At 41.2% G+C, this 16,649-nt stretch overlaps 1 protein-coding gene across 3 annotated transcripts in view; it reads right to left on the minus strand.

Moving 5' to 3' along the window:
• Positions 1 to 16,649, minus strand: part of DLC1 (DLC1 Rho GTPase activating protein) — a 230,857-nt gene that overhangs the window by 37,607 nt on the left and 176,601 nt on the right. Inside the window, exon 1 of one of the 3 annotated variants that reach the window (XM_040596330.1) lies at positions 1,619 to 1,699. The exons of the other annotated variants lie outside the window; for them this stretch is intronic. Coding sequence (XP_040452264.1) covers positions 1,619 to 1,631 — 13 coding nt within the window. The 5' untranslated portion in view covers positions 1,632 to 1,699. Of the gene's footprint in view, positions 1 to 1,618; positions 1,700 to 16,649 lie in introns of those variants that run through there. 3 annotated transcript variants of the gene reach the window in all.

The raw sequence follows: 16,649 nt of genomic DNA on the forward strand, positions 1-16,649 counted from the left end.
CTAGAGAGACATCCATCCCACTTCCTGGCCGCTTCAGCCTTTCTCTTTTTTTGTTGGTTCTACAGAGATGAAGATCAGGATGCCTACAGGACATCAGTAAGGACACCTGGAAGACAAGATAGCAGGCTACAGCTGTGGAATCAACAGAGGCACCTAACACCAACTCCGTGTCCTGTCAGCCTGCAATGGTGTGGTTGCGAGACGGATGCTTAATCAGTCTGGCACTGAACTGTTGATAGACTCATACTCAGAGGCTCGTTTGAAATCTGCTTGCCTATTATCCTCAAGTTCACTACAAACAACCTCAAAACATAACCTGACTCAGAGCACTGTTACTGATTTGCTGCTGGGTATTTCTTGATCAGGGCATGGCAATCCAAACAGATCACACTTACTCCTGTAAAAACATAAAAGCATTTGTAACTCATGCCTATGATAAAATCACATTCCTCAGTCTTCCAATTCACACGTGTTAAGTACTATGACACATCAGGCAGAACCTTCTGACCTGGTCGAATACATTGTTTAAATGTAGTTGTTTCTTCAATGCTCTGATTTTCCCGAAGAGAACAGGGGTATAAAAAAATAGAAGAAAAAAAAGACTGGGGAATCACTAAGTGCCCTTGACTGGGAATAGAGCTCATTAGGCTAATGGCAACGCATCGCTCAACAGCTTCTCGGTTATGGTGGAAGTCAGTCATTGGTGGTGGTTTGCAAAAAAGAGGAGGGTGTGATAGGGCACGTAAAACTGCCCGACTGGAAACAGCATCGCCTTTCTGTTTGCCTCGAGAAGGTGGCGGAGGGGGGTGATGCCGGCTGGCGGGAGGTGCTGCTCCTCCACCGGGATCAAAGCCTCCGGGGATGACACCAGGGCTGGCCACCGCCGCACGGGGGGAGCCACCGGGCTCCTGGAGGCCATCGGGCTAATTGCGAAGAACTTCAAAAGAAACTCGGCGGTTCCCGTTCCGCAAGGACTCCCGGAAAAAAAAAAAAAAAGAAAAAAAAAAAAAAGAGAGAAAAGAAAAGAAAAGAAAAGAAACGAAAGAAAAAAGAAAGGTGTGCGTGTAAAAGAAACACCAAAAAAGAATGAGAAGAGATGAGCCTCGGTGCCCTCCACTGCCAGCGGCCGCACCCTGCGCGCCGTTCCGCGCCCGCGGCACCTCCGCGGCTCCTGCCCCAGGCCCTGCGGTGTAACCCCCTCGGCCCGCGCTCCTCGACCGCTGCCGCAACAGACCGCGCTCCTCAGCGATGAAAGTCACTCCGGGCTCCCGCAGCGCGCCCGTCCCACCTGGGGCTGCTGCCGCCCCGACGGGCGCGCTTCAGCCCCGCAAACGCGGACGGGCCAGCGGGACGAAGACCCCGGCTGCGGATACACCGCACCGCACCGCACCGCACCGCGGGCCGGGGCAGCCGCCACCCGCGGGAAGCCGCCTGCGCTCCGGCCAGCGCTGCCTTTTCGGCCGGTGCGGGGTAACAAAAGAGGGACCCCCAACACCCAGCCCCCCGCGCTGCCCCCGCAGCACCTCCCGGCAGCGCTGTCTGCGATGCGCGGAGCGTGCGCCTCCGGGCGCGCAACCGCCCCCCCGCAACGGGCAGGGCGGGTGAGCCCCGAGCTTACGTGTGAGGATCATGGTGTCCCGCCTGCCGGGCCGCCTGCGTCCTGCCCGCCCGCCTGCCTGCCTGCCTGCGCGGCGGCGGCTGCAACTGACACCCGGCGCGGAGGCGCGGCGCGGCCGCCCGGCCCCCTCCGGCGCCCCCGCCCCCGCCGCCCGGCCCGGCCCGGCCCGCCCCGCCCCGCGTCCCCCCGCCCCGCCGCCCGCGGACGGAAAGTTACGCGCAGGCAGGCGCAGCCCGGGCAAGCGGCCACCTGGTCACGACCCACAAGTACAGGCGGAAAGTGACCCCCTCCCCGCTGCACACCTCCACAAACCAAAGGCAATGTGGTCGATGGACGACCTAACGGCTCCTGCCCCCTTTGCTCCTGTGGGATTTTGAATGGCTGTCGGCTATGGCAGTGCGCGTGTGGGCGATAGTGATGTCTGTAAAAAGCTTTCAGCAAAGCTCTAAATACTTTTTTGCAGGAAACGTGCAAAGAGTGCCAACGAGGACAGCAGCACTTGGTGTTACACGTTGGTGAGGGCTGGGCAGGCCTGTGCAGCCCCAGGCGTGGGGGATGCTGAGCCTTCAGTCTCAGCAAGCTGTGCAGGGTGGCCAGGGGATGCTGGCCAAGAGTGCTCTGAAACGCTGAAAATGCCTCTACACCGTGAAAGTCTCAGCCTAGACCTGGATGGAAACCAACAAGTGTTTTCCCTATGGGGACCACAGCAGGGCCATAGGCAGGCATGGCTTGCAGACAGCAAAGCAAAGCCTTGGTTTCATAACTCTGTGCCTGGGAGTCCCTCCCTACACCATTTACTCCCCTGTATATTTTGCAAAGATTGTTCAGATGCTTATTTCTTGGCTGTTGCTCACGTTCAGGCCTTCAAAATGGCACAAAATAGCCACTTTTGAGCAGCTGCCAAACTGTCAGCATGGAAAAAGTACTGTGAAATTCTGAAAATATCTGGGTCCCATCAAAGACCACGATTGGTTCATTTTCTTCTAAGCCAACATCGTATTTTATACTTACTGGTGTTATTCTAAGATTCAGTTGTCATTTCTGTCAGATATAGGGTATATACAGTGTAGTGCCTGAGCAGGCAATTTGCTGAAGAATAAACATCTCCCCCTTCTATAGGCTGCAAACTGTGGCCAGTTGGCTATTACAGTGTTGTTTCTGGAAACGTCTACGCAGCTCCAGGTCATTAATTAACTTTAATAGCCCAGAAAAGGATGGAACTGCACTATATCTTCAGGCTTGACTTTACATGTTGCCTGCTTAATCGATTACCTCTTCATATCTAAACTTGTACCGGCTCTTTTTGGCATAGCCACATTTACCTGCATTTTTGAATGCTTCTTGTAAGGCACCAGGATATATGTTTACAAGGTTGGTCAGGCCCGTAAAATGTGAATTCTTAACTTGACACAAGGAAGACAGATATACGCTATGCCCCAGCTGTTGAACAGAGAAGGTAATAATCCCAGCCTAATTGGCTTTCTGTCTGTATTGTCTATAGTTTTATACAGTTTGGAGAATAGGGAGTGATGGAATAATCATGACAAGAGATGGAAAATGCTGGTTGCACATTGTATGTGATTTTCAGTGTCTGAATTCCAGAAAATAGAAAAATCTCCAATAAGCATCCTCAAAAGGAAGGGGGGGGTGGGGGGTGGGGAGGAAGAGACAAAATTGTATCCAGAACACGTGGGAAAGCATGCTGGTACTAAGGCATTTCCATCGCAGTGACAATGCAGGAACCAGAAGACCACCGTGGGTCAAGTTAATACTCTCAGTGAAAAGCAGGGTTTATTCTTGTAAACGTGGACTGCCTAGGCTGCTTCCCGAATCAAGCCTGCATCTCGATATTGGAAGCTTTTGTATAGGACCCACAGGAAGCTTTTGAAGAAGAACAGAGTGGATTTTTACTCTACAGAAAAAATGAGAAGGGTTTGGAGGACCTGGCAGTGTGAAAGGGAACTGAAAAAAAGCTAAGAATGAGAGGAGGAGACGTGCAGAAGTAAAAGTGAGAGGGCTGTGTGATAGACGGAAAACAAGAATTTGAAGTCAGAGAGTTTTGTTTGAGGATTCTGAAAGGGTTGAGTGATGAGATCAGTGAGTACTCAACAAATGTGGCCCAGACACAGAAGATGAGAAGCTCTCAATAGTTAAATCAAGGGTTAGCATTCTCAAGTCTACCACTTTGTAAAATAGCATGAATGATGATGCTGATAAAACACTATGTATGTGCTTTAGTTCAGCCATCCTGTTCTGCTTGCAAAGCTAATCAGCTCCCACAGCAAAGGAGGAATCTCCATCCTCATTCAGTCTTTGTGGATTCCCTCAGCCATGTCAGAACCAGTGACTTTTGTGATGGAGAGGTCTGTCTGCTGGGATCATCGCTAAATAGATGCTGGAGGATTATCACTGACCTGGATTAGATTCTTGCTGGTAATCTGAAAGAGAAAGGCTTTGATTCTAGTTTGTTATCAACCCTTGAAGACAGGCAGTCTCTCTGGCTCACATTTTAACTTGGAATTCTATAGGGCTGCTTAAGCAGGCATATTTTTGGAGCTGAAAAGCAAGGAGCCAGTCTCGCATTCATTGTAAAACGTAAAACGTGCTCAGAGGAGCATTCCACCTGAGGCATGGGTGTTTAGCAGGCTACAGCCGCCCTCACTCATCTGGCTTTAAAAAAATCAGTAGAGCTTTGGCCTTTAATATTTTTATTTCTTTATATCTCTGGCTATGCAAAGATCAGGCAGCTGCCTGAGAGAGAGACACAGGATTTTAGAAGTAGCCTGGCTAAGAGGATTGTTTCTGTGGAGTACTGTTATCCTTAACGCAATCAATGAGCTCTTGCTGGATGGTAAAGTGATTGTAAAGGATTGCCCGACAGGCACAATTATTCACTTTAAAAGGTGAATTCTCCTTCTGTTGTAAGTGCGTAAGGAAGTGATTCGATTCGGAGGATGGCATCTAATAAGAAGGACTTGATTGTCTTCTGTTCTCCCTCCCAGGCCCAGATGCCTTAATGGTTAACTGTACCCTTGTCATCCTTTTGCTTCTAAATAGTGCAGTACACAGAGAACTCCCAATTTGTAATTAGTCAACTGACCTGCTGGTACAAACACAGGATTGTCAGACACATGGTTGCAATTCTAAACGCTAGTATTAATATCCTCTTAGCAGCAGCATGATAGATGATAGAGCTGTTTCAGCCCGAGTTTCCAGGCCTCTGGCTCTAGGTTTGGATTCCTTGTCAACTGAGTATTTGTGTGTAGCATTTCCACAGTCCAGAGGACCTTCATGTTCCAACCATTGTCAGTGAAATAATTAAGGCTGCATTTTCTAGCATTTGACGTTACTGAAAGTAATTATTTAAAGGAGTCTGTAATTGTTCAGACCTCTTGAAAAAGAATATTTGCATTATCACTTCTCAGAGATCAGTACTAAAACCACCTTGCTTTCAGAGAAGGAAAGCTAGTGTTTCACCTACTAGAGAACCACAAAATAGAAGAAAGCATCTTTCCAAAGGACTTTTAAACAAAATACATAGTAAATTCATTACATAGCATAAACATAGGTACTGCTCTACTGTTTGTAATTGATGGGCGCGCTGTTGTAGAAATCTTCCTTTAGAAATAAACAGTATTAAAAATATTACCAGCTCATCACGTAGAGGAGATTCTTACTTATATTTGATCCCAGGCGACATTTAGGGTTTCCCCCCCCCCTTTTTTTAAACAGTAAACAATAAAGAAAATTAACCTTGCCTTATTCTTTGTGGTGCATATAACTGTTTTGAAAGAAGGGATCAGTGAGCAATATGTTTTTGTCTGCTTTTGCATGCCTTCAAACACCGTGAGTTCAACAGTTCAGGCTGAAAATGAAATTACCAGGTTCACACTGTACTTGAGGAAGGCTCTATTATATGGATGCACAAACGTATAAGAAATAAAAATTGATTGACAAAGATACAGTTTGGTAAAATATAAATACAGATAAACAGGAGCAGGTGGAGGGGAAATAAATATTTTCATTCTGTTTTAAACACAGGGTAAACTACTTATCTTACATGGAATACCACAGGTTTATAGAAACTGGTGGAGATGGAGGGTATCTTTTCCATATTGTGTTTAAGAAGCTGTCACTAGTGATTTATTTTTTGAAGGCTGCAGAATTTTCTCCTGTTAATGGATCAGCCTTCCCTTCAATTAAAAGCTGCATTTTTACATTTTAAACAGTGATTCACCTTTGGAAAAGTAACCAACTGAATTTACCTTTTAAGAAGGTAGGGAAAGCAGGTTTGGGTAAACTAAACCTTATTTAGAAGAAATACTAACAGAGGGTAATTAGAATTTCTAACCTTTGATGAAGGCTCAGAGATGATCCAGAGTAAATATATTACTTGTGGCACATAGAAAAAAATCCTGCTTCCTTATACTTAGAAAATTCAGAATAACTTTCTTTTACTGATAAAGACAGCATCCATAATCGATCACTGCTTCACAACAACAAATCTGAATCTGACATTATCAGGACTAAAACCTTTGCATGTATGTGGTAGAAGTGGTTGTGTCAGCGAGACCTAATGGATGCACAGGTCACAGAGGCCTGACTTTAACACTCTCCATTAGAGAAAGCTGTAACAAAGGTTTGGCTCAGCCAAGGCACCATCCCTAGGTTTAGCTGTGGTAGCTGCCCTGGTGGCAGTGTGGCAGCAGAGCTCTGTGGCACCTGGGGTCAGCCCTGGCCCCTCTCCTCTCTTTGTGGTCATTTGAATGGCAGCAGGTGTGCCTGGATTTGCACCCCTGCTTCTCTTCATCTGCGCTTACAGGTCATGCTGTGCAATGGAGTGGGAGAGGAAGACAGCACAAAGGATGCTTTTACTCAAAATATGTATTACAGAATGATCAAAAGATGAGCAACTTGATGATGGTGCATAATGGAGGCAGGATATATATATCAGGTTTGTGTTGCTTGGGAAAAAAGAGGGCTTTTTCCAACGAGTGCTCTTGTTTTCAGTTTGTCTTCTTGTGACAGAAGCTATATTATTACTAAATCAACCAGCTCTTCCCTCTTCTTTTTTAAGCAAATATATTTTACTTTCCACCTCTAAACCCGTAAGTTTCCAAGGCATTCCAATGGTAAGATGCGTTGGGTTTTTTTTAAACCTCACTCTGTGTTCATGCATGACCTCCAGTCTAATGAAGAAAAAAGGTCACAGACAACAGTAACCTTCATTAAAACAAGATTTAAGATGCAAGTTGCCCACTAAAGTAGATGAAAACTGAAAGACTGGTGCCTTAAACATGTCAAAACAGTGGTTAAAAAATTGGTTTATGAAGCACCTGTGTTGTTATAATACACATGAGATGCTAGAATTTTCAGCATGATACCCTGGGACAGACCATGTCAGCCATGCAGTGCCCAGCTGGGGTTAAAAGGAGTAGAAGGGAGAGAAATCAAGTTTTCTCTCTCTCTCTTTTTTTAAAAAAATTATTATTATTGTAAGTAAAGGAATGATGAACAATAAAAAATTTCCTTTCCAGAACAATTTTTTTCTTACTTCCATCTTCCATCTTGTTTGATCCAAGGCTTTTTAGTTAAATGAACTCTATATTCATTAAACCTGTTTCCTCTGGAGGAAATAGGCACATGCATCCACCTGGACCAGTTGACCCATTATGTGAAAGACTGCTGCTGTTTTAGCCTTGGGGAATCTCCAGGACTCAGGAAATAATTTTAAACCTATGACTCAATAAAGCACAATAACTATGGGAACTGGAACACATACACTGTGATGGCTAATTTCACCTCAGCATTCATCAGGGGACATACTAGCTTGATGCTACAGTGTGGAGAGTAGCTATTGTTAACGTAAAGTGAAGCTACAGAGACAGCGAAGAAGGAAAACATATGTTAATAAATTCAGTGAACAAAATCAGGCCTGGTGTAAGTCAGGAGAGATTAATAATCCTTCTTGGTCTTGTTCTTGACAGCATGCTAGGCTGAGACTCAAAATACCTATCTGCAGTCTTGTCCTGTTTTAACTTACTGGGCAGCCTTGGTCTTTCCATTCCCTTTCTCATACTTCATTTTTCCCTAGATAAAATAGGGAGAATAATACGTGCCTCTTTTGCGAAGCCCTTGAGATGTACTGTGGAAAGCACTGCATGAGATTATTATGCTGATACTGTGCCTAATAAAAATGCTCTTGAAGACTGCCGGTTTGACTACTTCTTTCATTGTCCATGCCTGTGTTCTTTGCTTATTGTAACTGAAAAACAGCTTACAGCAGCAATTACCTTGTGTTTTACCGGGAGATGTATACATGCAGACACTTACTTAAGCCCACTTTAAGTAACTTGCTGGAGTGTCAACACCCCTAATAATGTCTGAGGAAAGATGAGAGAAGTGGAGGGGGAAGCTAGCTGTCTTGCCAGCAAGAACAGAGTTGGAGAAGATTTATTAGGTGTATATTACCCAGATAAATGTGATCCTGACTTGAATGAGAGCCAGCAACAGCAAGGGGAGAGGGTCAGACAGAAAGAAGTGGCTGTTTGGCCTTCGTCAACAGATTCGAGACCTGACGGGGATTAGGAGGAGTAACAGAATTGTTGGGGTGTTCATTCGTCTCTCTAAAATTTAGGATTATGAATTCTGAATGGATGGCAAATTTAGCTGAAAAATGCTTCCTCCTCTATGCTACGTTTCTCTTTCTATCCCAGCATGTTACAGAGAGTAAAAGTACCATATGATATTATTTGTGAACATGATACAATACATAGAAGTGACTGACAAGTTAATAGGAGCTTGCATGTTTTAAAAACAAAGACACGTATTTTGTTACATGACCACAAGAAAAAGAAACATGGAAAGTGGTTAGTTTGCTTTCATATTTCAACACTGTCACATTATGAAGGGCTACCTTTTTTACTCTGCTTGTTTCTGAGGTTTTACTTTTGCCTTCATATCATTTTACAGAGACATGGTGAATGAGTTTGTTCTTGAAAGAGTGCATCTCTCATGTCTAACCTTAGCCCAGAGCAGTTTTTTAACATCTAAACTGATTTTTTTTTAAAGAGAGATTCTTACCATTCCTTATTACTAAGAATATATGAAAGTGCATTATTTTTACTAAACCAAACATCACCACCACCCCCCCTCCCCAAAAACAGGGTCCTCTCATATTCTGAAATGCCTTTTTTTTCATTAGACTTCAAAATGCAAAGACAGGTAGCAGCATTGGAGGATGCTTCTACCTAAATCTCTTTGTCCAGTACATCTGACAAACTTGAGTTGCCTGGCTGTTATATTGAGCTTTACAACAGTTCTGTCACTAAAGCAATGTAGCAAACCCTTCACTCACTTCCTATTATTTTAGATAAAAAATGCGATAAAACAGATTCTCTGCTGTTGTAGATGGTCATTTTTGAAGCCTCTGGTTGCACAGAAATTTGCAAGAGCTAAGGAGCTATCTGTGTAATTCAGGTAAACACAATTTATTCTAGTGTAATGCAGATTTACCTTCCAGATAACAGGCTTAGTCATTCTATAGCAAGTTATTCACATTTTTATACACCGCCTTCAGTATAGCAACAAATGCATCCTGAAAAACCCCTTTCTTCTACCACCACCAACTGTCCAGCTGCCCTGGTACTGTGATATGCCCTGTGGGGATCTGACAAATTACATATCTGGAACAGATACAGCTCTAATGTTCTTAAAAGCCTTTTGCAATTGCATTCTTTGGGTCTTTTGTTTCTGATGGTTTTACTGAAGATTCATTAATATATATGGTGTGTGGTACAAGACAATAAATAGATAGGGAACCTAATTATTTCTTCATGGGCCCCAGTTTGCACAACATTATTTATAGGATGTGGTGCTAACAAGGGTATGGACCATTTCTGGTTTTGTACCTCTACAATGAGAAGGGTCTGTTTTGAGAAAAAGTAACATAGGAGAAAAAAGTCTGATTCACCTAACCTGCTTTTTGTTTGATCACAACTTCAGAGAGTTCAAGGCAGCCAGGAACATACCTGTGCTAGGATCAGTGGGGCAAGTGATTAACGTTGATAGGATGTCTTGCACCTTTCATGCTCAAACTAGAACTTTGTCTCCTTTGAAACAAGAGCCTTTACATCACTCAGTAGAATTATATTTCTCATGAGCAGCATTAGAGTACAGAAATAGTCACAATTTTCTTTGCTGAGGAATCTTTATTTTTTCCAGATATAGAAGGTCTATTAAATCTCAAGATTAACAGTTTTCCTGGCATCTGATTTTTAGCCAGGATGTATAAACAATGACATGAAAGGTGTGTATGCAGAACTTTCTATCTGATTTACCAGTAGCTCTTTAGAATCTGTCATGCATGTCATATTGACCTTACAAACTTAATTACCTAAGCTCTAAGAAACCACATGCTTGCCTCTCAGCACCTTAATGTAAATCAGTGACAGCACTAAGAAAAAGCCCTAACAAAAAGACATCCTGAAACCTCCTGAAAACTTAGATTCTAACAGGTCAGAATATGGAATCTCTTAGTTGATGAAGTGAATTGAATTATTTGGAAAACATTTGGAAGTAAAAGCCACATCCAATTTGGCCTAGGGTGTAAGAATCCTGTGTGTCAAAAAATTATGAGCTGGATACCCCAAAATCATAGACTGTCTTGAAGTTAATATGTTTTAAACATACAGTTTAGAAACTCTGTTTTAATATCAAAGACAAGAATTTTATGTGATTGCCAACATGCAAAAACTGAACCAAACCTAAAAGTTGGTGTTCACCTTTATGTTAGAAAGATATCTGAAGACTTTGATAGCTTAGCTCCTGTGCTATTTCTGTTGCGTTTCAGAAAGTTAGCTGACTTCATCGTGATTTGGGCCATGCAGAAAACTCCCTGGATAGCGTATAGAATGAGAACAGGGACAATTAATCCTTAGCTTTGGTTCTGAGATAGCGAGCTATTGCCCACCAAGACAAACTTTTAGCTAACCTAGGATTCTTGGGTGCTCCATCTGTTTCTAAAAGGCAGAACAGTTTCCTGCATTACTTTTTTTCCCCCTAGGTCATGTAAAAAGCTTTGTGTCTGGATTAAGAATTTCTCATCTTCACATCTGTAGCACCTATGCTAGGTATTTCTGTCACCTGCTGACAGTTTCTTCACCTCTTTTCTTTCATTTTCTTTCCTTCTGTTTCTCTTTTCTGCTTCTTTTGCCTCTACATAGCTAACTGCTACCAATAGAGATTGCAAGGGGGACAAGTTTTCTGCTCAGTTCTTTTCCTCATCTCCTCCTCCTCTGGCCAATGCAAGTGGAGAGCAGGTGGAACATCAGATCCAGAGCTGTTGAACAGTGTTACCCAACAAGTAAAAAGAGAAAAGCAAACAAACCAAAAGAAAGATATATCTAGTTTCTAGGAGAAACTGGGAATCTAGGTCTAAAAAGGAAAAATATTAGCAAGACTGAGAGATGAGATCACTGCTAGACTGAGTGAACTGTGAGCAAACCATATCTGCAATTGTACAGCTAATGAAAATCTATCAATTAATTTAATGTTTCCGTGGAGCCAGGTGATACTCTGTGCCCAGAACCCTCGGATATGAATAAACATAGTAAATGAAACAGGAAAGAGAATGGTCTCAAATTATCCTGCTGAATTTCTGCTAGAATTGCTTTATATAGCAATTAGTTACGTTAGGGTGGAAATCATCAGAGCACACAAAGTATAATGTAAAAAAAATTGAGAGCTACCTACTGTTTTATAGCTACTCTATAACATAGTGCAGAGCATAATGGAAAGTTCAGACAATTCCAATGGATTGGTCTGCTTATCTTGATATAATATTTGTCATCTTGCATGATCTCCTTTCTTGATTAGAAAGGGCTTTATTTATTTCAGGGTAAAATGGAATTTAAACCTTGTTCCTACAAAATCATGTATGCAACTCCACTTGGTGTGAAGGGTATATTGAAATTTGAGTGCATCATGGCCTTAGTTTTTAGGTGATGGATTTTCAGGCTCTTTCACAGACCATTTTTGTGATCTCAACCACACTTCATTTGAAACTCTTATTCCATCAAGAATACTTCTCAAGAATGAAAAGCTGATGCTTTATCCTCTGGCCACTTGTACCTACTATTCTGATCTGGCTGATAATGCCAGAAATCAAAGTACAGATTCTCAGAACAGCAAGGCTTTTCATAATGATCTGTCTGCATGAAAAGTCCATGTGTCAGCTAAAATGAATTTCTAATAATGCTTGGCACTGAATGAGTGACTTGTCTCAAAGGAGTGCGCCAAGCACTGTTTATCTGATCTTTGTAACAGTGAAATAGTTTTCACCTATTTGAATGATCTTTGTCTTAGCCATCTTTATATCAAGAAGCTTATACTGGATATGATATCCTCAAAATCAACACAGAGATTTATTTTTTTTTAAATAAGGAAATAAAAACACACTAGTGATACTTGCACTGGTGTGCTCAATAGCGTTTCTCTGTTGTGCAGGGAACAAAATTTTCTGTGCTTGCCTAAAATTCTGGAGAACTTTATGGTACTTTTTAAAGCTAGGCAAATAAGTTCTGCAGCTTTCTCGATGTATGAGTTTAATATATCTTTTAAAGATGTTACCTGTGAGTGCGATGTCCTTTTTCATTCTATACTTAATTACTCAGTGTCATTTTCAGAACATGCTACTATGCAAACTCTGTGCAATGCCACAAACTTGTGAATGTGGCTCTGCAAAAAAAAAAAAAAAAAAAAAAAATAGCAAAAGCAAATAAAGGCTTTTAGTCAGATTTCTTTGTAGTAGTTTGATGTAGACTGTGTATGCATGTCCTGTAAAGAAACAGATATGCTCTCTAAGACTGATTGAGAAATTAATACCTTTATTTTGGTTTAGATTTGAAATAGTAATCTGAAAAAAGAAATGTATGCATTAAAAGGCTATTTAGTTATTCTTGGTTCATATAGCAGCAGTTTTAAAAGACAAGCATTCCTTCATAGGCTAAAGATGAATCAAAGTACTCCGATTCCTGTAAAAATGTGTGTCTCTACAGTCATAGTTTGTTCTGGATCAATTCCAGTGCATTGTGACGATGCGAGCTAGAAAGGGAAACTCAAGAGGGTATTTTAATCACTTTTACCTCTTTTAACAATGTGATGCTATTTCCATTGTTCCTGTTATAAAAATAAGTAGCTGACATTCCCCAGAATTGATTATTGTGTTTTAGTCAACAGATCAACCATCAAGACATTGCTGCCTATCAGGAAAGGGAGTGGAAAGGAGCAGACAGAGAAACCTCAAAGGAAAGGACAAGACACTGTGTCTTTTGTCTTTTGTTCCAAGATGGAAATAAACTGTCTCCACTTTTGATAAGCCCTTCTTTTGATCTTTGTTTGCAATAATTAGGGTTAGACACTAAGTTATTTTATGAAATAAAAACCCTTTTAGGTTTAGCCCCCTCTAAGTTAATATGAATATGACTCCCCTGCAAACAACCACCTTAGCTAAGTTTTTATATTTACTTTTTTTTTAATGGAGATTTTGCCTAATATGCAAGGGAACTAGATATTGATAGATTTGGGGAAGACAAAAAGAATTCTTCCTGCAGATTTAATTTCACTTTATATTTTACGAATATGTTAGAACATAAAAATACATTAAAAAGATACAAAGATCTATTTTCTGTCCACCTGTATTGTATAAATATGTAGAGAATTATATAGCTATCATTTTTTTGAGGTGTGTGTGTCAGTTTAGGAATACTTATTGCGTTCAGCTCCTGTATACTTCAGATGGTGTGGAAAACCTGCCCCCTATATAAGGTTATCGGTTAGTGCCCTCACTTATGAGTATAGGTAAATATAATGTCAGATACCTTTGGCTGCAGAGAGAAGCAGAGATATTACCCTAATCCATGCTGAAAGACAAACTGAATCCAGTCACCAAAGGAAACCCCAGGAAATAATAATTTGGGATTCAGCTGGACTATGTTAGAAGCATAACTGGAGTGTTACCTGCTTCTGGTGCGAATATAACAAATTCAGGTCTTAGCTTAAGAACAAATGTGTTTTTCTTTGCAAAGCCAGACTTTGTCCTAGGCCAACCCCCCCCCCCCCCTCCCCCCCCCCCCCCCAAACAACAATCTGTCGAATAACCCAAACCCCCAAAAAACAGCTCCATGGGAAAGTAAATCAAATTCATTTGATTATCTAAGAAGTTAAATACATTGTGAATCTGGGCAGTTTTCACATATATGACCAGGATCCAGGATACTAGAGAGTAAAACAAAATGTATTCAACGAATGCAGGCAGAAAATGTGTCCCTGTATAAACAAATTTGTGGTACATAGTCGTAATTTCAGAAAACTGTCCAGAATTAAAAAGTATGTATTTTTACATCACTGTTCATTGATAGATTTTAAGGATCATTGCAACAACCTAAACTCCAAATCTCACTTAAGATTCCTGCATATATCTGGCATTTTGCAAAACCTCTCTTAGGAATGCACCTTGATTTTAAGATTTCAAGTGACAACTTCAAAATTTTAAACATGACAAATTACTTCAGAGTTTAGAATGTGTGCCTTACTCCAAACTTTTATTCTCTCAGAATCAGTATCTAATCTTTTACCTGGGTTCTTTTTTAGTGTCCTGAAGATCACAATCAAGCTGTGGGATTGCAATGAGAACTATATGATGCAAAGCTATAACATGTGTCCTACTGTCAAGGCAAAAAAAAAAAAAAAGTATCCTTTGCTAAGACACATCATTCTAATAGTACAGTTTCGTATCTGCAGATTTAAAAAATCTAGTTATTTTTAGTAGCTTCCTGAAGCATGTAGAGGTATAGTCATTTACTGGAAAATACAGAATGCTCCTTAAGGGGTCTAAATTGCTGAATCTTTGTATCTCCAGTGGAATATAGTCTTCTCTTATCAGCTGAGTAAGTGATACAGTCTAAACAAAGGGTAATAATGTTCAACTGGAATTCCAGGAAAGGAAGCTTAATGCGAACTTCCTGATTTAATCTTACAAAAATAGAAAGGTTGATAGGATAAATGAATCACTCAGAAGAGCAGATTTTGCTTCAGTTAATTAGAACAGGCCATAAAAATGTCAAAGTAACCCTTTGTAACATTTAACTGCAAAATTCACATACAAAACTACTTAAGAGTATAATTTCCATGCATGACACTGATAAGAATCTCTTCATAGAAACAACTCAATTTTCTGAATTTTTCTTCTCATTTTCCAGCCTGGAAATAATGGTGACAGCTACATGGACATTTCTCGTACAATTTCCTGTATCTTCTGCTTTTGATGGGCCAGGAAAAGTCTTCTCAGAAGTAAATTTGGAACGTTCTGCTGTTGGAATATATCAGCAAGTCAGAGATGCATGGAAATTAAAGAAAAACAAAACAAATGAACTATTTTGAGCCCTAAGAAAAGGTGTTGTTAGGTTCAATTTGAGTTCACTTTGACTTCCTGACAATGGTAGCCACTCAAGTGTGGAATAAATTCACAAAGAAAGCGGAAGGAACACTTTTTGGACAAGATACCTGATAAGTGACTAGGAAATGAGCCAGAGAGATGGTCCTGCACTGCTGAAGAATAAAAATGACAGTGTTGTAGGCCTTCTCCATCTCTAACTTCTGCAAATTTGTCACGTATCAACACTTAAATACAGCCAATTATGAAAAATGTCTAAAATGCAAGTCAGGCAAGTGACAAGTTGAGATTACAACCTTCTTCTTTCCCCCTGTTGAACCAGCAGGAAAACACGTAAAAAATGTGTGTGTACTCTTATAACCCTCATAGCAACAACAAGTAGGATATCCATGGGACTGTCAGAGGCCATCCATATCAAAGGAACATGCTGTGTGTTTCCTGAGGTCTTGTATATGCTCTACTCATGAGCAATCCTTGCCTTGGGTGGAAGGTGTTTGTTTCACACTTGGGCATGAACATCTCATCTTATTAGAAATAGCTTTTTTTGCAGCAGCCCAATTATTTTGTTTCTAAACTCTTCCAGGATGGAGCTCCGTTTGATGGCAAGCTGGTGGATGGAAGTCTTTTTGTTTTCTTACATAGAGCCTTGGCACAGTTGTTGGCATTTTTTTCCCTGATCAGGGTTTGATCCTAGTTTTTTGGCCAGTTTGTTTGTTTGTTCATTACCAGTTTTTATTGCCTTCCAATTGTTACTTTGTTTTATTTTGGTTGTGGGGTTGTGGGTTTTTCAGCTCTTCCTTACCAGCATATGTAGTTGCTCAGAATTGGAGATCAGAGAGACACTTCATGTGATAGGGCTGCTTTGTGCATTTATGACTGAGACAAGTGCTGCCAAAAGAAAAAATGAAGAGGCAGACCTGGTGAAACATCACATCTGTGCATGTAAAAGATCTTCTGAAACATGCTAAAGGTCGATATGGATGACTGATAGCATCTGCAGTTGGAAAAGGAGCAGCTCCAAGTTAATATTGAATTCTATTTTATTAGCTAACACTGACCTCTATTTCATTCATTCCTGATCCCTTGGACAATTCAAGGACGGGATTAACCAAGTTTATTATCACAACTTTGATTTTTTTGATGCCAAGAAGTGAAGAATAATGTGAGGAATCACTTCTACAGATAAAAACAGATGGGAAGAAGAAGGAAGAGGTTAAAGAGTGGCAAAAATGAATCCTAAACTGTGTGGACCTGCATCCCTTGCCTGGAGGCTGATTCCATAGTGAAAGTTAGGAGTGATCTCCCACTAGAGATTTAAAAGAGGATAATCCTGAATAAAGCTGGAAATCAGGACGGTGATTTGTGAAGGTGGGAAACAGATATATAAAAAAGCAAGTTCATACTGATCAGCAAACAATGCAACCTCCTCACTCCCTGTTGTGCCCGAGTTATCTGGGTGTTTCAGACAGCTGTGAGTGATGAAGCATCCATCTGTGATGAGGTAAGGATGGGATGTGAGCCTTGGAGTCAAAATGGAATTGCCTACTTGTGACCAAAATGTACTTTATGGGCGGGTAT

The sequence above is a fragment of the Falco naumanni genome, chromosome 1, assembly GCF_017639655.2.
Source record: "Falco naumanni isolate bFalNau1 chromosome 1, bFalNau1.pat, whole genome shotgun sequence".
NCBI lineage: Eukaryota > Metazoa > Chordata > Aves > Falconiformes > Falconidae > Falco > Falco naumanni.